Source organism: Lissotriton vulgaris, unplaced genomic scaffold (genome assembly GCF_964263255.1).
Source record: "Lissotriton vulgaris unplaced genomic scaffold, aLisVul1.2 SCAFFOLD_2561, whole genome shotgun sequence".
In the NCBI taxonomy this organism is placed as follows: Eukaryota; Metazoa; Chordata; class Amphibia; order Caudata; family Salamandridae; genus Lissotriton; species Lissotriton vulgaris.
In genome coordinates, this window is record NW_028242038.1 from 12,898 (window position 1) to 37,564 (window position 24,667).

General features: G+C 45.6%; 1 protein-coding gene across 1 annotated transcript in view; it reads left to right on the forward strand.

Moving 5' to 3' along the window:
• Positions 1-1,454: 1,454 nt before the first annotated feature.
• The window catches only part of LOC147669085 (spindle and centriole-associated protein 1-like), a gene marked incomplete at its 5' end in the record, with an annotated part of 265,959 nt that continues 242,746 nt past the window's right edge, over positions 1,455-24,667 (forward strand). The window contains one exon of the mRNA XM_086948236.1: positions 1,455-1,598. Coding sequence (XP_086804362.1) covers positions 1,455-1,598 — 144 coding nt within the window. The remainder of the gene's footprint in view (positions 1,599-24,667) is intronic.

The window sequence follows — 24,667 nt, forward strand, 5'->3', positions numbered from 1 at the left end:
TTGATACAGGCCTCCTGCAACCCTATTAACTCTGATAAAGAGATGTTTCTTGTTTTTAAAGCAGTGGCCAGATGTAGGTAATCTCGATTTACTCTTAAATACCGAATCATACCGATTCGGTATTTAAGAGTAGGTAAATGGGATGTAGGTAATTTCACTTTTGAAATTACTGAATCGGAATGATTCGGTAATTACCTTGAGGCCCATAGGAATCAATGCCAATTACCGAATCGGTAAATACCGATTCGGTAAAATTACCGAATTTGCAAGGGGGACAGGGTGTCACTTTGACACCCTGTTGCATCCCTCAATTGTGCAAGTGTGCACATGTTGCTGACATACATGCCCTTAGGGCATGTATGTCTGCAACATAGCACGTTTTTTAAAGCAAACAAAATGCTTTTTGAAGGGTTTTCATTATTTACCACCAACTTCTAGTTGGTGGTACATACCGAATTGTTAAACCCTTGTAGCACTGATTACAGTGCTACCCGTATGTTCAATTACAGAATCGGTAATTTTACCAATTCGGTATTTTACCGAATCGGAAAAATTACAAATTCGGTAAAATTACGATTCTGTAATTTAACATGCCCCTACATTTCAATATCCAAATACCGGTCGGAAACAACCGAAAATCGATATTTCCGACCGGTATTTGGATACCTACATCTGGCCCTTTGTGTTTTACCTCGTTTATCCGAAGATTATTAGACGTGTCTTCCCCTGTCTGAACAAGAGTCACTCGCCACATGCACATTTGTTTACTCTGGCATTCCTTTACATCACTTTAGCTTCTCAGATTCAGAGGTAGCTCAGTGTAAATATTATACCAGAAACATTTCCTTGTGCAAATGAATGAAACTATAATTTGCAGTGTTTATTATAAATAATCAGGAAATTTTGTATTTGATCGGGTAAGCGTTTTTGAGCAATTTTCTTTCCATGAACCTAATTTTATAATGTTAGCCACCCTGCTAATGAATGTAGCCTTCGATATTTCAGTTACTGCTGCATGAGCTGGAGATTATGTCCAAAAGTGTTGAAAAGGTAGTCATTGAAGCAGTGCATTCCCTGAGGGCCACAGTCCATATACATGAGTCATGGTTATGATTTTAAGTCCCTTCAATGGCCTTCCTATACTGGCTCCCCAAAACTGCATGGCCATGCCAGGACCACCACATATTCCTTGGCCCGGCATCTATTTATCATTAGTATAGTTTCTTTCTCCAGTATTGGCTCTAAAATAGAATCAGATGTGTGAATCGTCCCAGTTGTCTAGCTGGGAGCTCAGCACAGTGACCGGAATGATTCAAGCATGTGAATTTATGAAGTTTTCCAGTACAAAAGATCTTTTCATTGACACTTTGCCTTACTTGTAAAAGGGCAAGATTAGCATTAATGTTTATTTTGCTACATTTGTTGGTGTATCAACTGTATTAATATCATGTTAGGTAAGACGACATGAGATCCACAAGTCGAAGAACCATGGGCTGGCCCAGTGGGAACTTCGTGAGAAGACACTTATGAAAAGGTGGAAGAAGAAACAAGACCCTCCAGACGCTTTTGAAAAGAAGAGGTTGGCGATTATGAAGGAGGTAAACATGAGACACGCAGAATTATGTTTGGCTTTCATGCAGTCTCTTCTCTCCGGATAGTTGTACCAGATTTTCCTTAGAGGATCTGATATATAATGTAATATAATAAGAGATGTTTACTCATTGGTTAGAGCAGTTTGTTAAAACACCATAGAATGTCTCCACACCACCCTGGGTTAGACAATGGCGATATGCAAATCAGCTCTGACCCTGTGCCCCATGGGAACAGTCCAGTCCGAACTACAAAAGCCATGTCCTTCCCAGAACGGAATCAAGCATCCGAGGACCGGACCGGTTTCGAGGTAACACCTCTCATCAGCCCGGCTAGCTTGACTCCAGTGGTGTGGAGTGCCTGGGACCCACGTCTGAGCATCCCCAGCGCACTTATGGCGGTATTGCAAACAAAACAGGTGATGGACCGAATGTGGATCAATGTCACACATTCACCCCAGTCCAAAGATCCGGGCCCAAATCCATCGTTTTTTTGCACTCCAACTCCACTTTGCATTGTCTAACCCAATGTGGTGTGGAGTGCAAAAAAACGATGGATTTGGGCCCAGATCTTCGGACTGGGGTGAATGTGTGACATTGATCCACATTCGATCCATCACCTGTTTTGTTTGCAAATTCCGCCCTAAGTGCGCTGGGGATGCTCAGACGTGGGTCCCAGGCACTCCACACCACTGGAGTCAAGCTAGCCGGGCTGATGAGAGGTGTTACCTCGAAACCGGTCCGGTCCTCGGATGCTTGATTCCGTTCTGGGAAGGACATGGCTTTTGTAGTTCGGACTGGACTGTTCCCATGGGGCACAGGGTCAGAGCTGATTTGCATATCGCCATTGTCTAACCCAGGGTGGTGTGGAGTGCAAAAAAACGATGGATTTGGGCCCAGATCTTCAGACTGGGGTGAATGTGTGACATTGATCCACATTCGGTCCATCACCTGTTTTGCTTGTTGTTTCTATCTTCTGCAATTGCATCTGTCATGTCAAGGATGTGGCCCTGAGCATTACACTTAGTATGTGTTGTGATTTGCTTTATTACTTAAGAACGTTTGAAATGAGATGCTTGAGAGAGTCACTGATTATGTTTCTAAATGCGTAAAAGGATATTTCAAGGTGTGACTAAGTCGTTGGAGTGCCACTGTACAGCATAGTTAAATGGTGCCTGTATCAGTCCATGATGGCTGCTGTGTTGGAATATAATTATGGGTGTATGATGTTGAATGTGTGCTTTTTATGGTGAGAGATGTACGTTGATTGGGTGGTAGTGTAAATGTGGCAGTGTGGTTCTCTAAAACTAGTTTTGTGGGAGTACACTGGTGGTTTTTTAGATATAGTGGACAGTGTGCAGTCATGTGATTATGGGTATAGTGCCATAGGATGGTGGGTGGATGGATATATGAAGGTTGGTGCGTGGCCTATTATAGTGGACCTGTTTACCGTTGATGTTTGTTGTGTGGACATGTATATGATGATTTTTGTTGGAATAGGATGAAGTTTGATGTTTTATATTGCAAACCTCACCCCTCTCGCCCCTCCGTGCACTTGCAACCCCTTTTGAGCCACCTTTCCGTACAGCCCCTTTGCATGTCCCTGCCACTATTCATCAACACTTTGCACCCACCACTCTTTTGCAGCCTCTATGTGTGAACTAGTCCCAACTGCAGTCTGTCATGCACCTGTACTGTAGCCTCCTTGCCTGCCCTTCTACTTCTTCCCTGTTGCCCCATGTGCTGCTCTCCACAGCACTCTATGGGTCATAACTAGCCTATGCAGCCCTGCTTTGCCACATTGCCTAACCTCTGCAGCCCCCTATAGGCTCCCACCTCTCCTCAGCCCCTCTCTGTCTCCCAGCCTTGCAGTCCTTGTAAGCCTATTCGTCTCCTGCAGCTCCTATATGAGCCATCCTGCTATTCCCTAGCAGCTCCTCTTTGTGCCGTCAGCCTACAACAGCAGCAAAACAGGCATGTGTGGTTTGTAAGTTAAAATGCGTTCAGATCTATTGGCTTTTCCAGCTTTGGGAGCTTTGGCTCTTTGAGATATTCACATGATGCAATCATTCCCCATCTTTAGCTGGGAATCCCCAGTATCTTTAAATAGCAGTAACCAGTGTTAAAAGAGCTAGCACATCCACCTCATTTGATACAGCCCAAACTTTATCCAATGAGGTATACGTTTCAAGCTCTCCTACCACACCTCCCCCAAAAGGTCACCATAACTCAGATTTCTACTGCACATCATGTTTGAGGCAGTCCCCTCGCCAAGCCTCATTAGGCCCTGGGTACCCCTTCCCCCAGGACCCTATGTACTTTGACAGGGAGGAGGGCCATGTTGCCCCTCTATCCGGGATGTATTTTGCCCGATGCCCCATCCCAATGGTCCGCATTATTTTAAGGTGGGTGCCCTAGACCCCGCGGCCCCAGTCGGCTCCTTGCATGCTGAGGGAGTTGGCATTGCTCCCGCCCGCAGGGAGCAGCTATTTATGCTGCTCCCTTCGGCAGCAGCAATATTTTAATTGGTTTCCTTGCCTACATCAGTGCAGGCAGGGAAACAGATCAAAAGTCTGCTTCTAGCTGGTTGGAGCATTTTTAAAGCTCCCTCCTGCTGGGAGCAGACTTTGTGTTCACTCCCATTTGGTGAGAGTTTTAAAAATACTGCTGACAGATGGAAGCAAGCACAAGTTTCCCTGCCTACACCAGCATGGGTGGTGAAGGAAAACACAAATTTCACTGCCCATGCTGGTGCAGGCAGGGAACCTGCTGTGTCCTGTGGGTAGGCTCCCCAGGACATAGCTGGAGAGCCGGCCCAGGGGATGAGGTCCCTGGGGCCATGGAAAGCTCACGGAGCTGGGGCCGCACAGCCCCCTCCCCTTTTTTTAATAGTAGCAGTCCGGGAGTATGGGATCTCCAGGGCCTTTTAAAAGTTCGGGCAGAGGGGCCATTTAGCCCTGTCCTGCCCTTAAAAAGTAAAGTGGGCCCGGGGGAAAGGGTGTTAGGTGTCGAAAGCAGCCTGTGGAGAGGGGCTGCTCGCCTCCTCCCCTGAAAAATACAGTGAATGCCAGGTATCGGGTCCAGAGGCTGAAAACGGCCTGAGTATCCCTACCCTGCGCCCTTATGACTTTAAACAAAAATAAATAAGTACATTCTAGGAACACAGGACTCAGTCCCAAGTCGGCTTCCACCACTTCCTGGTTGAGGCCATGCTAGCCAATCAGATCTCAGTTTGGGATCTGTCAACTTCTTGGACCCTCCGCGGCGTGAAATATACAGTTTTTTAAATCTTTAATTTCTCCAAAACTACTAAACTGATTACACCAAAACACATAAAGCACTTTTCACGCCTTACATCTTTTTTGCAAAATTTGGTGTGAATCCATGGTGCTGTGTCTAAATTTCCCATGGAAAAATGAATGGGAAAATATGTTTTGGTACATCCCCTTTTTCCTTGCCCCCCCCCTGCTTGACCGATCTCTCCAAAACCTTCCATGTGCAAACAATTCAAAAAGAGGCCTTTTTTTTCGGATAGAGTCTCGGAGATTCGTCAAATGAGGCAAATGTTATTAGCAAAACAAAAAATGAATTTCCTTTGGAAACATGATCCTAACTGCTCAGTGGAAACTGATTTTTTATTTTTTTTTGTTTAGATCTTGAAATTTTGCCTGTGACATTAAAGTATATCGATACTGCATACTCCATAATCTGTGCCTGCACCTGTTCAATTGAGGCATCTCACTGTGATATTTGTAAACCTTTCCTACAACTTCAATGGATGGAGAAAGGAGGTTTGCATTGGAAAAAAAGAAAAAAACATCTTCTAAAATGAATGCCTTGTCATCTAGGAATGATTCAGTGAAAATTGCTCCATGAGGGCAACACAAAAAAGAAATTGTGGAGTTTTCTGAACTTTTCACCTCTAGTACCTGCAGCCTTCCTCCTCAAAGGAAGAAACTGGAGTTTCCTCGGGAAATCTCTCCAAAAAGGGTGAAGACCAGCCTCCTATCAGGCATTCCATACTTAGAGTCAACAACAAATCCCCCGTCCCTTGTCGACAAAGAAGATTTAGTCTTAGTTTACCTTCTTACCCATGACCACTTCTCGATTGAAGCCTTTGGTACAGACTTCATAAACTGCCAAATCCACTATAAAAGCATAGTTGATTATGACACTGACAACCACATTTCAGTTGTCTATTCCTCCCTGTTGACAACACTCTTGTTGAAGGCAATACTTCCCACTTAGTCAATGGTGATACCATCAACCATCTACTCAATGTTGACCACTACCTCGTCAAAAACAGAAATTCCACTTCCATTTAATGTTGTCATTTTTCATTGAAAGTGACTGCCTAGTTAGACTTTAGATTGAAAGACTGAAGCTGACTTCAGCGACCAGAATAATGTCTTGGAAGCAGTGCAGTCATACAGCTGGATGTGCTCTAGGTGCTTGCATCTTGGAAGGAGGCTTATAAATGAGAGGAATGCCAAGAAAATTAATATCGTCCTCTCACCTTTAGGTCTGAAACTCCTCTGCCGTTATATGGTCTTCAATGCTACTATAAAGAGACTGAGTTCATCATTCGAGTATCTGTTGTATTCAATACCAATGCTGCAAAAAATGATGGACAATTTCTACAGGCTGTTTCTTGTGCAGTCTGTTGGATATCATCTATTTGGGAACCCATGTGGGCCACCTTTGCGGCCATCGAGTACCTAAGCTGCCTCCATCTCTGCTACCTCCACCTCTTTCCCCTTCTCCAATGCTGGACTCTGCCAGTGTTCGACTCTGTTCGCCCAGCACCTAGGGATATGGCTGAAGAAGATATGTCAGATTGTGAAAGGTTATCACAAAAGGAAGAAAAGGGTGATCTGTGGGAAAGAAAATAGTAAGACTGCAAGCAAGAATTGGAGGATTAAATCCTACCAAAAGAGGGAGGCAAGTTGTATACATGGTTTGATTCCCTCCAGATGATATAGCCTGCTTTCATGCGCCATTGGAAAGGAGAGCCAATCATTTTGATCTCATTGCATCAGAAGAGCAGTGATGCGTTCAGTTAGATTTTAAAGAGTAACACTGTATGGCGATAAAGCCCGTCCCCATCCTAGATTTTGGATGGACCTGCCCTATCTTTGTTTTCACAAGGGATCATGAAGCAATTCATAAAGGGGCTTTTTATAGCCCTCTTTGGTGCCATGGTAACTGAAGTGTTTTGAACCCGCTCATGCTACCTTCCATTAAACTGATCCAAAGGCCACACCTAAAATTAATCTTTTAGAAAACTGCACCAGTACTTGCCCTCACATCTGCAAGGAAATTAGAAGATCAGTACGCATTTACCATAAAAGAGCAAATGTTTTTTAGATTGACCAAAGACAGTCATAGTTTTAGACTTGCCTAATGTGCTACAGACTTTAATTTGAATTACCCTTGTTGTATTTTTATCTAGGACCCTAATTCGATATTCCTGATTCATGCCCTTATGTGGTTATAACAAAAAGTATCCTTATAAAGGCATAAGAATCATATCCATATTTAGTAATAGCCCATGCAGTCCAAAACACGTCAAGGCTACTCCCATAGACTCCTAGAAAGCACAACGCGTTCTTTAAACAAACCAATCCTCCAGCAGCCCAGGAATTCCCATTGCTTTTGTTTTGATTTGCACAAGAACTCCTGGAGTCCAGAAAGAACTGTTAGTTCTTAGTGACGTCTTATGTCCAACCTTACGTCAAACCTGGCACCTTTCAGGTGTAAATATACCAACGTTGCTTTAAGCAAACACACGGTGGTGTGGAGCAGAGCGGCTATCTACTTATCCGAAGCCCAGCTGATGCGAGAGCCGAAGGAAGCCGACCCTCCCTTTTGACGCACTGGAGAAGCTGCCTTTTCTCACGCCGAGAAATCCAGCTCCGGTATTCCCAAGTCACCCTCGCGGGTTGCTGGGAGATAGAGTCCTGAGAAGCGAGATACAAGACCTCCTTCAATCTATAACCAAGGTATGGAGCTGATTAAAACCTTGGAGAGAATTCTTGATTCCGATACTTGGCAAAAACCTAAACGTAACTTAAAACTGAAACTTACTTACTCCTTCCCACGTATTAGGCTTAGGTCAGGTACACCGGGGTAGGCGTATCTTAGAAGCACCAGTTGAGTTCGTTAGTCAATGTTTTTATGTATGTATATATTTTATCCATTTTAAAGTATCATATGGCTAAGAAACCATATCAATGTTTTTACAGTATTATTTCATAATACTACTTTTACTGTACACACTTTACTTTATGATAAATATTGCAATTGTGGGCAATTAATTTCTCTTGCATGAGAAAGAAGACTGTTCAATAAAATAACACCTTTTATTGAAAACGCCTGTCTCTCTATTTCTCTGCACTCTGGTGAAATTAAGCATGCACAATTGACTGAGTGAAATAGCTGTCTATTGTTTTCACACGACTCTAGAGGTACACTCTTTATTCTGAGGGAGCAAAGTTGTCATGTTTATGCGGTTGTCAGAAACTAATCCCTTCTTGTCTAAATCAGGACAGTTAACTCTTTCCTGAACATTCGAGAAAGTTTCTAGTGACCTATGAGCTAGCTGGCAAAAACTAATTAAGTCTAACATAGTCAGTAGAGACCTAGATGACCTCAGTCTTACGTCTACACTGCTGTTTATGTTATTCCAATGCGCAGAGCCGATTGGGAATATAGGAACTACACTACATGGCGCCCAAAGTTTGGTAAGGCGATAATCTAATGCAGGACACTAGAGTAACTTAGTCGTGCTTTTCACACAAACCCCTTTCTCCCGTAAAAACTCCAATAGACGTCTGGAGTGGGTGAAAGGTTAATATCTGCCGGATCTTAGTAGGATGAGAATCCTATGTATTAGTTTTTGGTTTAGTCAACGTTGAAGGATACAGTGTTCCAAAATATTGTGCACCTAATCTTTGTTTCCTTGAAACTTGCTCTGCAACAAAAACATTTTGAGTCAATAAAATGACGGAAAGTGAAGAAGAAAGAGATAGAGAAGGAGGCGTGGCTTGGACGCCGATGGGGATGGCGGCGTGAGCCTGTAGTTCCATGCCCGGTCCCGCAATTTCTCCTGATAAACTTCGCCTCCGCTCTGCTTGCATCGCGGGCAATCTGCACGGAACCCCAGGTGTAGCGGAGGAACATCCTTTCGAAGACGCAGGAGGCCGAATGGTGTAATTAGAACCGATTTCGGAGCATGAGAGGCTGCCTTCTGAATGTAAGATGGCAGCAGCCCCGAGCAGAGGAGACTGAACAACGAGGTGCGAAGGACCGCGGCTGGGAAATGCTGAAGGAAAACATCTGAAGGAGTGAGCGGAGTGAAGCCCCTGTCAACGGATGAGGCTGCAATAAAGTTCGCTCTCCGCCACTTTAGAGAATTGCAATCGAGGCGCCGATCCCCGCTGCCTAAGATGGCGACCGTGTGAGGAAGACCTCGTTTCCTGAACGCGGCCCGAGACGATCGTTGCCGCTGAGAGTCCGACAACAACGAGCCATGGAGGACTTGTAAAGAGGTGCACAACGGGGAAGGAGCGGAAATAGGGACGAGTAGAACCTAAACCCGACCTCGAAGCTGTTTGATAGCACCGTGCAAGAACCCAGACAGGGCGTCACTCCCTGCACAGGGCGACCGATCACGAAGGTGATTGCTGAGCTGAATGAGGAGTGAGCCCGGGCGGGCTTCACCGGTGGGACGAGGTGACACGGGACTTCGACTGTTGACGAGATCGGCGACCAGCAGCGGCAATCTGACACTGCATGGCCACACAGGAGGCGGTAGTGTGGGGATCGGCTGGCGCTGGGGGTCTGCACACCGGATCAATACAGAGCAACACTCCACACAGACCACAGATGAGGCTCAACATGGCATTTGCCTGCTAGATTTGGTGTGAACTATTGGCTTCTCCACAATATGGTATTGGGACCTCCTCGATTCTACTGTCAAGGGGACCTGGTGAGCCCACACAGCGGGCGACGACAGGCTATGCAAAGAAAGGCTTTTGGGCCGCTAGGTGCTTACAGAAGTACTGTTGGGTGTGATCGCTGCCCACCCGGAGTGAGGTGCAACGGATAGTGAATGGCCATTTTGAACACGGTAATGAGGCCCTCAGGCTGAGGACGATCTAACCCCTGAAAAAGGTAGCCACTGCTCGGGAGGAATACTGAGACTACTGTGCGGGGGGAAGAGGATCTGCAGATGGATGTAGGAACCGAGAAATCCCCTGGAAGCGAAACCGAAACGGCGCTCTCGGTAATCAAGATGGCCGCCAGTGGTCGCGAACTGAAAATGAAACAGTGGCATGACCAGGCGAAAGGGCCTGAAACGGATAGCAGGACCCATATTGACTCAGAAGGCTCGGCGCAGGAACAGCGACTGAATAAAAAACTAGATGGCATACTGGAGGCAATAGCCGCAACCAAGGAGTCCCTGCATCAAGATATAGCGCAGGTTGCCACGGGACTGGGTCTCTTGAGGGCGGATCATGCTAAACTAACTGATAGAGTGAAGGAAAATGAGCTACTGCTTCAGGAACTCAAACCGACGGTGGTGACCGCAGAGCACAAACTGACAGATATCCTTGGTCGCCTGGCGACGCTGGAGAAGCGGTCGGAGGATTCCGAAAGCCGAAATAGGAGGAACAACGTGATGGTGGTAGGCCTGCCGGAAAAAGTTGAGGGGAATGACGCGGTAGTCTACATGGTGAACTGGTTCAAAACGGTTGTGGCCCCAGAGGGTCTCTCCCCTTTCTTCTCCTTGGAACGGCCGCACAGGGTCCCTGCCCGCCCACCCTTGCAGGGCCGCCCACCCAGACCTATGGTGGTCAAGATTTTGCATTTCAGAGACAGAGACCTGTTGATACAAAGGGCACGCTCGACGGGCCCCTTCCAGGTGGACAACAGTTCAGTCACGGTTTTTCCCCGACTACACGCAGGAGGTCCAAAAACGTAGGGCCTCTTATCTGGCAGTGAAAAAAGAACTGAGGGATGAGGGCATACAATATTCCTTGCTCTTCCCGGCCAAGTTGCGAGTGATCCTGGATGGGACGACCCAATTCTTTCAGACTCCCGACGAGGTGTGGTCATGGCTCGAGTTATATTGTGCTGGTACGGACTGCAGGGGTAAGGGAGAGGAGGAGAGACAAAAACCTATCCAGGTGCGAAAGTCCCAACGCATCCGCAAGCGGAATAAACTCAAGAGAGCGATGCGGGATGATCAGATGGCGGCGGACAGAAAGGGAGCTTTGGCTGAAACGGCGATCATTACGGGCTCACAACAGGAGGGACAATTGATAGGCTCGGACTCTGAAGAGGACGGAGGAAAATCTGGAGGAGACATTTCGGACGTTGATAGCTCTGGGGGGCCGGCGGTCACCCTACAGACTGCAGATGGACTCTTTAATGAATGACATTTAGAGTGAGGACCATACTCATTAATCCTGCTGGTGCAGATTGCCCTGGTGTTCTGCGGAAAGGCAGGTATTGTGTTGCAACACCGCATGGGGTCGCGGGCTCAGGGCGAGGGCCTTGCCTGCCCCCGTCGGCTCTGAATCACCCTCTCGTTGCCCTTGAGGCCTTCTGTAGTGACGACTACAGAGTAGTAGAATGTGTGTTTTGTTACAGGTTTGGATGGGGACTGATGTTGTGTTATTAGGTCCTGTTCTGGGGAGAGGGGTTGGGGGAGTTTTCCGGGGTGTTTTGAGTGGGGGGTTTTGCTGCAATGATGTGGGTAGCCGAGTAACACTGCTGGGATGGTTGGGGTATGGCTGCAATGGGGACATTACCTAATTTGAAATGCCTTACATGGAATGTCCGTGGACTTCGAACAATGTCAAGACGATACAAGGTGCACGCCTATCTGGTAAGGCGTGGTATTCAAATAGCACTGTTGCAAGAAACTCACTTAACCAAGCAGGAATGTACTGCACTGAAGAAGAGGTGGCACGGCCAGGTGTTTGGCACATCGCACTTGCCAGGGGGGTGTTGATATGGGTGAGAGCGGGGGTCCCTTTCCAGGCCACGAACCAGCTGGTGTACCCTGAGGGTCGATTCGTAGCGGTGGAGGGAAGGCTGTATGGCCGTGACGTGGTCTTATGTAGTGTGTACGCCCCCAATGCTGACCAGGCCCGCTTTTTTGATAGATTGACAGGCTCGCTGGCACACTTCTTAGCGGGCCCCATCATACTGGGAGATGACTTCAATTTGATCACCGATGTCTTACTGGATAGATCACACCCACCATTAGCCGACTCCCCAGTGCGCAGGTTAGCCACACATAGGAAAGACTGGCAGGGGAGGTGGGGCCTTATTGATGTATGGAGGGAACAACATCCTGATCTTAGGGACTACTCCTTCTTCTCGGCGCTACATGCATTACATGTTAGGATAGACTCCATCTTGTGTCGTGGCCCCCTGGCTCCCATGATAGCTCACACAGAATACCTGGCTAGAACCATTTCGGACCATAATCCATTACTGCTGACTGTGCAGTGGCAGCGAACGAGGTCGGCGGTTCCAACATGGAGACTGCGGCCTGATACATTAGAGGACCTTGTGTTCAGTGATACGGTCCACCAGGGCATCGAGCGCTATTTTGGTGAGAACGAGGGTTTAGCTGCCACAAGATCGATTGAATGGGATGCAATGAATGTGGTAGTGAGGGGCATCTGCATTGGCAGGTTTTCGAATGAAAGGACAACGGTTTTGGCCAATTTGGAAAAGGCGGAATGTGTGTTGAGAGATCTGGAACAGCGTAGTCCTGAGCGACCAGATTTACAGGACCGGCTGCTAGAGGCGAAGGAATTGGTAGCGACGGCAACATAGCGACTGCGGTGCTATGATTATAATTTGTATATCACAAAGGTACATGCGGAAAGGGATAAGGTGGGAACTACTAGCTAAACTTGCCAATCCGGAACCTAGAGGTTGCCCGATTATGAGCATAACGACGGAGACAGGAGCGGTAGTCTACTCGCAAGAAGCAGTTTTGATGCGCTTCCTGTCGTACTACACAACTCTATATGAAAGTCGGCTAGAGGTGGGCGTCTCTACCATTGGCGACTACCTGGAGAGTGTCCATATCCCAGTGCTGGATGACGCTACCGCGAAGGACCTGGGCGGTCCCATAACGGTGTCGGAGATTCGGGTGGCCATCAAGCGGCTGGCTAGAAATAAGACACCGGGGGTGGATGGCCTACCGATTGAATTTTACGTGAAATATATTGACACTCTGGCGCCCAGGCTACTAGTGGTATACTCTGAAGCCATGAAACTGGGGCGTCTACCCCAATCGATGAGGGAAGCACTGGTGGTACCGCTGCTGAAACCTGGTAGGGAGGCCTCTGACGTGACGTCGTATAGACCCCTGTCTATGCTGACTGTGGATTACAAGATTCTGAGTCACATATTGGCCACCAGACTACTGCCGCACATGACCATGCTGGTCCGCAGGGACCAAGCCGGGTTTATTCCTACTCGGAACACCGCTATAAACATCCGCCGTCTGGTCCGCTTACTAGATGGCACCTTGGAAACCGATCACAAACCAGCAGTTTTATCGGTGGATATCGAAAAGGCATTTGATAGCCTAGAGTGGAGGTACCTTGATAGGGTGCTAGAGAAGTTTGGCCTAGGGGGCGGATTCGGGCGCTGGACGAGAGTTCTTTACTCCTCTGCTACGGCCAGGGTACGACTGTGTCTGTTATATCCTCCGCCTACCCGGTGTGCATAGGAACGAGGCAGGGATGCTCGCTATCTCCCCTGTTGTTTGCTTTAGCAATGGAACCACTGGCAGCGCAGGCGAGAACAGGGGCGCTGTACAACGGGATTGGACATGGTGGGGAGTCTCATCACATATCACTGTACGCAGACGACCTGTTGCTGTACCTGGAGGATACGAAAAGAGCACTAGAAGGGGCGGTGGAGATGTTGACAAATTATGGTAGGCTGTTGGGCCTCAGGGTGAACTGGAATAAAACCTTTGTTTTTCCGTTGCGGGCGGATACGCCATATCCCCCTCTTGCAGTGGATGTGGTCTGGGAGGGTACTTGCTTTACCTATCTAGGGGTCCGTATTTACCATGATGCCACAACTCTGCTCGAAGGAAATATAGGGCGCTGCATCAGGACTTTGAGGGGGTGCATGACCTTTTGGGCCTCCCTACCTTTATCGGTGCAAGGCCGGGTGGCACTACTGAAGATGGTGGCTTTGCCAAGGCTGCTCTATTACTTTTGTACCTTATCGGTGTGGGTTCCTCAGCGGATCTTTAAAGAACTGAGGACGATGGTTATTGACTTTCTCTGGGGGAACGGGAGGCGCAGGGTGGCCTTGACTACTCTGATAAGACCCAATCTGGAAGGGGGATGGCGGTTCCCGATTTTGAATTGTATTACCTAGCAGCACAATTACAGATCCTAACGCAAAACATTGCAAAAGAATTTAGAGGCCCAGACCAGGACCGGTGGACCGGTATCCAGAGACACATCTTATCATATATAATTATGCAACAGAAATTAGAATTGAGAGGTTTATCCATGGAAGAGAGAACCCTACGGTTGTGCTGGCACAGGAGCTTGAAGAGGGCAAAGGCAACAAGGCCATACGCGCCGGAGATCCCTCTGGGGATGTTGACGGCACTACCACATGGAGGCGATTGGTCCCCACTAAAGGAATGGGAAGATCTGGGCCTACAGATGGTGGGAGACTTATATATTGATGGGATGCTGGTCCCCTTTAGGGTATTGCAAGATCAGTTTGGTCTCCCGGATGGGAGCTACCTCTTGCACGCAGCAGTGGTCGCGCGATGCAGAAACACTGGAAAGGGGGGGCTGGCGGAACCAGACACGACCATGGCCTGTCAATATGTGGTGATGGCTGCGGGAACGATCAAAGCGGTTACCTGCCTCCACTCTAGGATGCTACATGAGGGACTAGAGCCACTAACTACACTGAAGGAGAAATGGGAGGAGAGTATAGGCAAACCTATACCAGACACGGTCTGGGGACATATCCTGAAGAGGACGTGGAAGGGTTGCAGAAATGCCCGCTTCCAGCAGGTGCATTTCTTTGTACTACATAGAGCCTACTTGACCCCGGGAAAGATCAGACGGTACTTCCGGGTACAAGATGCAGCGTGCCTATCGCCTGAGATAGAGCTTGACCACTTATTATGGGGGTGCCCGAAGTTAGGAACGTATTGGCCTGAGGTGGGGGAGCTTCTGAACACAGTTACGGACTGTGAAGTGGAGTTTGATATGGCGACTTGCCTACTGCTTTGGTTCCCTCACACGACCAGAACGAAAATTACAAGTACATTTATTGATCTAGGACTCATATTAGCCCAGAGAGAGATTACCTGGCACTGGAAATCCAAGGAGGGCCGTCAGTTAGGAGATGGATGAATGAGCTGCTGAAATGGTCCACTTGTGAAAGTGTGATTAGATTGCGGCAGGCTGCTAGGACCGCTAACTATAAGAGCTTGGAGATGGCGAGGGCTTGGGAAACAGTAGTGCAGGCTTTGATAGACTATATGACAGAGGATAAAGAGTAGAAACATCCGAAAAGGGGGGTTCCATGGGGCTTGTAAGAACGAATGCATAGAATCGTCAAGTGGTGACCTCTTGAGTCAGAACCTATAATTACAACCCACATCAGCAGCAGTTAGGGAGAGGGAGGGGAAGGGGGGGAGTTACTAGAGATCCGCTGTAGCGACAGGAGGGGTGCCTGCGGAAAGGAATTGTGGTTACAACTGAAGGGAGAGGATATCCGGGCCACGACACTTTGGGTAAACCGGGATTGGTCATCGATAGTCCCCAGAGAACACCACCACGGGAGGGCACTAGAATAGACCGAATAGCGCGGGCACTGATGCTACTGGTGTCACCCACAATGGGTGGCTGACTATAATTGGCGGTGAATTAGGGGGGGGGAGTTTGGAGGGTTAAAAATGCAGATACTACATTATGTTGTTGACCAGACATCTCTATGAATAGCCACCATGACATCTTTGCTGGAACGAACGGGTACGCCGCCCAACCTCCTGGATGTGGGCTGAATGGCTGTGTGCAATTTTATTGACAAAAATGGGCCTTGAGATGTCAAGAGTGAGAAGGTTGACCTACTTTGCTGCTTTGTTTCTAACTCTGCAATAAAAACAGATAAAAAAAAAAAAAGAAAGATAGAGAAGCATTAGCAACTCAACTCTTAGCAGAAGACACAAGTCTCCAGCAAGATGACCCGAATGCTATAATCATTCCGGTCAATATAATCATAGAAAAATCCTATGAAGAGCTAAGAAGAGATAGTTTGGGTGGGAATCCAATAAAACCCCAATTAACTGAAAATCCTGATAAAACATTTATTAAAAATAATCTAAATACTCCAAAAAAGAGTTGGGATGGTAATAAACAATCCACACCCAAGGAAAACCGATTCCAGTCCAGAGGAAGGTCTCCTCCACGGAGAGAAAGATCTCGGGCCGAGGAGGCAAGTCTCCCCAAAGGGAACCCTCTGAGAAAAGATACAATCTTAGAGATAGGGATAAATTGAGAAAACCTGATAGATATCAAGATATTGATACACGTCCCTCTCGCTCTTTTCAGACTTCCTCACAGAAATCGGAAAGAAGAGGATGGTCAGAACACAAGGAAGAGCACGTCAAGTCCAAAGACAAAGAACCTGCTCATCAAAGTAAAAAATCACAATTTCCCAGAAAGAAGGTAGCAAGTATTAAAATTAAACATGACGAGGATTCTGAGGACACAACTGAAAAACGGAGAGTGGGCCCAGACAATGCTACACAGCGCAGCAGAAGTGACCATAGCTCGCAAGATCCTGATGAGTCATCTGGAGACAGTGGACACGAATGAATACATTCAGGTGGAAGCTGCAGACACGCGAGTTAGCGTGCCCCATAAACTATATGAAATAACATTACGTATAGAGGGAGATAAAACTAGGAAAATAAAAGGTCTCTTTTGGGAGAATCTTTCTAAAGGCTAGGACATCCTGTTAGCTGAAAAAGACTGGCCACCAGAGTTTGTCAGGGAGTGCCCTTAAGGCGAAGAAATGATTATGCCTGCCTTCTCAAATCATATTCTAATTCATAAAGAAAAACATTTGCAAGAAAATGAGCAGTGGCCCAAGCCCCTGCATTATACAAAAATCATGTAGGATGGGCTGAGGACTCTCCTCACCACAAAATCCAGTTAAAAAATCAACCCACTGCATAAAGGCAGTACCCAGTTAAACAAGAAGCTAAAAAGCAAGTCAGGGAGATCTTAGATCAACTTGAATATCAAGGGGTGATTGAAAGATGCACCTCACAAATGAACAATCCTTTGTTTCCTGTCTCCAAGCCAGACGATTCATATTGTCTAGTTTTGGACTACAGACATTTAAACTCCTGCTGCAAAACTTTTGCAGTACAAAATTCACACAGTGCAGCACTAATGAACAACATTGTGCGCAAAAAATATAAAACAACATTAGATATCTCTAATGGATTCTTCTGTCAAAACATTGCACCTGAAAGCAGGTATATGACCGCTTTCTCAATAATGGGTTCACAAAAACAATTTTGCCGACTCCCACAGGGATTCAAGAATAGCCCAGGATTATTCTCAGCAAGGGTAACAGAAGTACTACAAATATGATGATGAGGCATTATCATATATCGATGACATCTATCTTACAGACGATGACCTGGAGACTCACTTAAAAAGAGTGAACACCATAATTCTTGGGTTCGCATCAGAGGATTACAAATTCAACTTTAAAAAGTCAAGAATTGCCCATCTAACAGTCCTATTTTTAGGATATGAATTATCAAGTGAAGACAAAAGCCGGGCAGACAACTTCTTAGAGAAGTGTGCAGTACTCCAAGCACCAAAAACGCTGAAAAATTTACAATCGATACTAGGCTTCCTGAATTTCGGTAGAACATACATTCTAAATTATGCAGAGAGGGTTAAACCTCCCTATGAATTAATAAAACCTGATTTCAAACCAATACATTGGACTCAAAAACACACAGAAATTTTGAGATCATTACAGACAGACATGTTCACTAAAACAAAACTGCAAACACGCGAAAACGTACGCAACCTTGTAATCCGAGTCATCCCAGGAAGATGTGGATTCACATACCTGACCTCTAATGAGGGAGAAACGGTACCTGTAGCTTACAAATCACATTTGTATACTCAAGCTGAAATGAAATTCAGCTCTACAGAAAAAATTCTGACAGCAGTTCAAACTGCTGTGGCAAAAAAAAGAGCCCTGGCACAAGGTAAACAAATAATAATCGTTACACCAGTACCTGCCCTAGAAGCAGTAACGAGGGCAAGCATTCCGAATGCTAAAGCTCTACTTCCAAGATGGATACAATGGGTTAATTCTCTTGCTGCAACAGACATAGTATACAAATTCGATCCTAATTTAAAAACACAAGAATTTCTCCAATATGAATACGAATGTCCTCTGCCGACCAAAATCCTGCCTCTGGAACATTACGGCTGTATAATATATACAGACGGATCAGCACAACCAGCAGTTGGGGGTAAACAAGCATATAGTGCTGCGTGCGCGATCGTTAAAGGTCATTGGCACGAAGGAAAATTTTAGACCACTGGTCACTAAAACCCAATCTCTAGGAAATTGTACAGCTCAGTGAGCTGAACTTCTGGCATTTAAGATGGCGCTTGAAATTACCGATCACGAATTCCCCACACAATAGTGTGTGATTCATATTACTGCGTTCAATCTTACAATGAATACTTGCAGAACTGGGTTCCAAACGGCTTCAAAGATGCAAAAGGTGGCACAATCAAGCATAAAACGCTTTGGGAACAAGTAGTTCTTTTACAGAAAGAGCTACAAAAGACTCACGTGATACATACACTGAGTCATCAACGTGATGGCGTTCACGTTGCAGGGAATTCATTGGCTGATGAAGACGCGAAGGCAGCTGTGCAAACGGCTTCCGTAGCTGCTATCACCCGGTCAAAAACTAAAATAGACAGCGATATAATGCAAGCTGTCAGTGCTTCAGTAAAAGATGGTAAAAAAACACTCCCGAAAGGCTTTCCAGTAAAATATTCATACATAACTGATACATATAATGTTCCATTTGCTCGAATCCCTGGAGTGGGGGATAGGGCAATTCCAAACATGGAACACAGATTAGGACTTATTTTAGCGGCACACGAAGGGCTAGCTTCTGCACATGCTGGTATTTCCGCCACAACAGCGTTATTAAAACAGAGAAATTGGTGGCCACGCATGAGAAAACAAACTAAGAACTATGTTCTAGAATGAGAAATATGCCAAAGAATGAAAGACCAGCGCAGACGCCCCTTCTGATCTCAGATAAACCATTAGTGTGTGTTTACCTGGATCACTGTGGTCCCTTACAAAGGGATGGCAACTATAAATATATCATGGTTGCAGTGGACTCCTGCACGAGATTCATTTGGATGTGGCCCCAGCGCTCGGCTGACGCCAGAACTGTTATAAAAGATTTGTGAGTCTTTATCGGCACATTCGCAATCGGCATGCCACATTCTGACCAGGGTCCTGCGTTTAGCTCTCGAGCTTACAAAGAGGCCATGACCAGCATGGGCATTGCATTGCGGTACTCTTCTCCCTTCCATCCTGAGGGAAATGCGGTAGTGGAAAGAAAAAACCGTGACATAATGCAATCTATAACAGCGAGGGTATTAGGTTCGGGTGATGGGTGGGTCAAACATCTAATAAGTGTCCAACGTAGTCTTAATAACAAGCCAAGAAATTCTCTAGGAGGTATCAGTCCGTACGAACTTTTGTTTGGTACTAGAATGATTATCCAGGATCTGGAGCGTCAAACTTCCGTTGGGAGAAGAAAAAACTTTTGATATCAAAGATCGTTTGGCTGTTTTACAGGACTTGAATGAAACAAAAAAAAGAGTCTAAGTAACATAAAGTTTAAGCCAACAACCACTGAAGAACCACCTGTCCCAGCAAGACCTGTATGGATTCCAAAGATTGGGGATCTGGTCAGAGAAAAGATCGCGGTGAAGAAGGAATTTGGGACTTCTTACAGAAAAGCAGTACCTGTCTTAGCTGTCAGCGGAACAAGATCAGTAGTACTACTGCCACTTGCTGGTAAAAAGGAAAACAGAATTGTTTCTATCGACCTGGTGAAACCACAAACATGTGGCTGATAATAAATAGCAGGCCCAGTGGATTACCAAGACATAGCAGAAGACCAAACTTTGCTCAATCCAAGAGGTTCAAACTGAGAGACTAATCATATTCGATAAACCTGCAGTAAATAAAAAAGGACTATGCAACAAAGCCATGGAACTGGTGCCTCTTGGAACCCAAATTGCAACAATTCCTGATGATACACCAATCTACAACGATGTAGCCTCAGACTGTACAAATGTAACAAAAGAAAATGCAAAGATCAATGGAAATCCGGAAGCAATCCCACCAATTGACAGAACTGCATCTGGCTATTTTATCAACTTTGATGACTTTTCTGATGATCCAAGTGAACATGGAGAGAAGCCAGCAACAAAAACTTTCAAAGAAAAAATAACTGAGCTTTTTCACCAACTGAAAGAAACATATCTGATTTCACCATGGTTTAAATTTTGGACTGTCTTAGGTGTACTTTTCCTCCTGCTTTGGCTCATCATGGTTTTATACTTGGGTAAATTCATTGATGGAAAATATAGTACCATGAACACACCAAGTCAGAACATCAACTTGGTCCTAAAGTCTCACAGATCCTCTCACATCGAGAAAAGAGAACTATCATCAGTGAACATCACAGCCAATCCAATACCTGGGGGTATAGCAAGGGACCGAACTGAATATGAAATGTATGGCCCGATTGAGCTCTTGAAGTATCCACACCAGTTTAAGGTTTCCTTAAGTGATTTTGTGATACCAAGTTCTTTTTCTGATGATTGGGACTTTGAAAATATTAACAATATGATGTCCGATTTAGTAATGTCAGCTAAATTTACAGAACATGATTATTTACAGGGTTCATCAAATTATGAAGAATTATACTGTTACAATCACTATGGTCATCACTTTTTGCATAAATCTGCACAACCTAGAAATGTTTTTACTTATAATCAATGGGAACATTGTCCAACTCCACCAAAAGGAAGACATTTTATGAGAAATTTCCATACTTCTCAGGATTTAACAGTGATCCAGAAACGTTTTATTTTAACCCCTCCCCTGCTGATGACAGAACTGCTCTGTCATCAGCTGCGGTGGCACTGTGCTGATGACGGAGCGGTTCCTTCATGGCCCGCCCGACGCTCCTGCGCGGCGCGAATTCCGCGCCTGCTCTGAGCGTTCTATTGAGCGGGCGGGGCCATGACTGAACCGCTCCGTCATAAGCACAGCGCAACCGATGCTGGTGACGGAGCGGTTCCGCGGTTCCGTCACCAGCATGCGCCCACCGCATTTCCGCCCCGCCCCCTTAGCACTGCGGCGGAGTAGCCGCCGCAGAAAAACGGTGAAAATGTTAAATAAGACAGGAATGAAAACAATATTGACAAATACTAAACTGATTTATTCTGAAAAATGTTATGACAAAATGTCTACATTTGGTTTTGAATTTTGGGAAAATAACATTGAAACAAAAACCATCTGGGGAACAAAAGACTGGCAGGTACAAGGTCTAGAATCATTATTTAGAGCCTGCATGATCCCAGAACAAATAATATTCCTGAATGATACCATTCAAAAACTACTTGTCTTGGTTTAGCGAAGATAAAAGACTTAAATAAACCGTCCATTCCGAAGCCCATATCTGATAGTAATAGTACTACGGATGTGGAAATAGACGTATCCCATATTTTTCACCAAAACAGAACAAATCTTGATTGGAAAAAATGGTTGATCTGGCCCACAGACACAAATAACTGTCAAGATAGATTCCTGAACAAAAGACAGGGGTTCAAACTGACCAGGCCAGACCCAAGATATTCCCAGAGACAACATCCAGGGATAGTTACAACATACAGTGTAGGGAAATTATACCTTGAGTGGCTACAGAAATCCACACTAGCTGAAATTAAGCAACACTTGACTTTACTTAAAGGAGGTGCTGACTTGCGAGATTTCATACTGGGACCTCGCAAACAACGTCAAAAACGTTTCATAGCAGCCGGTATATGCGCTGCATACAACGAAGCTTGAAAAGTAATGCAAATTGAAACAGCAGAAAAAATACGAGAAATTGATCGTATAAATTTGGAAAAATCACTTTCTGTAGTGGACAATGGGTTAACAACTCTGTCTTCCAGAATATATTCACTGGACTGTATTGTATCATCTGCCTTTGATATAATAGAGCAAGACTTGCTAATGTTACAACATGTATCAACAAACAGTGGTCCAAACCGAATTAGTTTCAGATCAACAAACAATGTATTCACAGTTGATTATTTACTTTCTTAGGTGAGCTTTCGAATTGATCTGCTCTATCGAATCAATCGGTAATGCTTTTTTTCAGCACCAGAGCAAACTACCTGACACAAAACCAAAAATTATTGAAAAAGGGGGAGTTTAATAAATTTCTCCATCTCAGCTCATTGTTTATATAAATTTGTAAATTTTTAAATACGAACGGTAAAAAGAAGAGCAATCTGCTTTTAAGAGAGTGCAGGAAAAAGAAAAAGGGGGGTAGTGATTGTGAAGAAAGGGTGTAAGCCTCAAGAAAAATGTGACATAAGAAAATTAAACAATTCTGATGAATTAAATCAAAGCTGTTTAAAAGATTCAGCTTATTTTGCAAATGACCACAATTGATTTTCACTGTTTTCACATTTATACAGTCATAAATCACATGTATAATGTATTTAAATGAGGGGTGGTCCAATTTGCATGTAAAGAAGCGTCGACGTTTCGACCCGTCTTTTGGTGCAAGGGTAACTGGGGGCCTCGACCTGCGGGTCTTCCTCAGGACAAGTGTAGCACAACCTTTGAACCGTAGAGTTCTCAAAACGTAAACCCACGGATTTCTAATGGGTGGCCTCCGTCCTCCTACTTCGGGATGGACGTAATAGATGGATGACCGTAGTTGTACACCCAACAGGGGTAGGGCGGCGTCTGTTCTAGATATTCCCAATTAGTTATTAATGGTGCAGACACAATTCACAAAGACGTCCCGGAACACTTGCGTGTTCCCGACCAGGCACCGCTCAGAAAATGCTTTTTGGAAAAACCTTACAACTCAGGCGTTATTTTTAGATTCCCATCCCGTTTCCAGTGTGCAACAATGGACGCTTTCCTCGTTGCGTTCCCGCTGCTACACCGAACCGCATGGTCCGTCCCAATTGCGTTCTATTAAACAGAAAACAACAATGGATCGCACACTGCTAGCCCCTCCTCTGGATCGCCCCTATGCACTCTGGTATTCGTAGTGCGTGAAGTTTAAAGAGTTGACACAAAATTCGTAAGTGGTACACCAAGGTTGGTGAAAGTAAGTACTTATTGTTCCCAAGATCTCTAGACCAGAGGCATGGCCCGGGTTTCGGGATAGTTTCCCTCATCAGTAGAGAAAGAATTTGGGGTGTGTTAGGAATGGGATCCCTGGCTGGCCAGGGCTTGCGCCAAAGTCAGTCAGAGACCACCACTCCTAAGTCAGGGCAAGGGAGTTACACGCCAAGAGGGTGGATGAGAAGGCCGCCAAGTAACCGTCACAGGCCTCGTTGCCTTTTCCGGCACGCAGGTGCGTCTCCAAAAGCTCGTCAGCTTGGAGGCTCATGGGAGCCCTTAAGTAGAAAACAACGATGGATCGCACACCGCTAGCCCCTCCTCGGGATCGCCCCTATGCACTCTGGTATTCGTAGTACGTGAAGTATGAAGAGCTGACACAAAGTTCGTAAGTGGTACACCAAGGTTGGTGAAAGTAAGTACTTATTGTTCCCAAGATCTCTAGACCCGAGGCATGGCCCGTGTTTCGGGATAGTTTCCCTCATCAGTAGAGAAAGTATTTAAGGTGGATGAGAAGGCCGCCAAGTAACCGTCACAGGCCTTGTTGCCTTTTCCGGCGCACAGGTGCGTCTCCAAAAGCTCGTCAGCTTGGAGGCTCATGGGAGCCCTTAAGTAGAAAACAACGATGGATCGCACACCGCTAGCCCCTCCTCGGGATCGCCCCTATGCACTCTGGTATTCGTAGTGCGTGAAGTATGAAGAGCTGACACAAAGTTGCGTTCTATTGTACAGCTAGGCTGGACGTTGCAAAACCTACGTTCAGGCTACATGCCATGGCGTCTAATCAACATAACGTCATTATTTTCTATCTTTAACCTTACTGATAAACAAATCAGTTTGGCACAAAAAGGAGCAGACTATACGATTCTGAGCATTGAAAAACTTGAGAGATTACCATTGACAATGTCAGAGAGACCTGTCATTGAATGGATAATACATGGAACAATTACAATTCCGATAACAACTTTCCAGTTTAAATATTACCAAGAATATATACCAGCAGGCCAGTATGAAAGGTTGGGTAAAGGTACATCAAATCAACCTGGGATTTACCTTACACACACACACATGTTATAGTGAAGGGAAAAAGGAGGTATTCCTTAGTGGTAATAATTGTAAAAAATCACTAAGCGGTACACTTCTGTGTCAAGGTATTAACTTGCATGGAGCCTGTGAAGGGTACCTGCAAAGCACTCCCGCAATACAGATAGAACCATTATTCAGACAACTTTCCAATGGTAGCTACGTTTTAATAAATGACCAAAGCTGTTGTGGAATGGTGCCAGGAGAATGCTATCTCGCAACCGTTACTTCCAGGGTCAATTTGCTGTATGCAAGTATTGTATCCAAACAGCAATCCAGACATGGAGGCGGCAATATGGCCTTATGTGAATATCTCTTCTATTCGAATTGATACTTTAAGCAGAATGAAGTCTATTCTTTTACAGGCAACTGTGCCGCTGACCTCGTCCAAAGAAACGTATGATCTGCAAGTTGCAAGGACAACGTCAGAGATACATACCCTTTTATCAACAAATTGC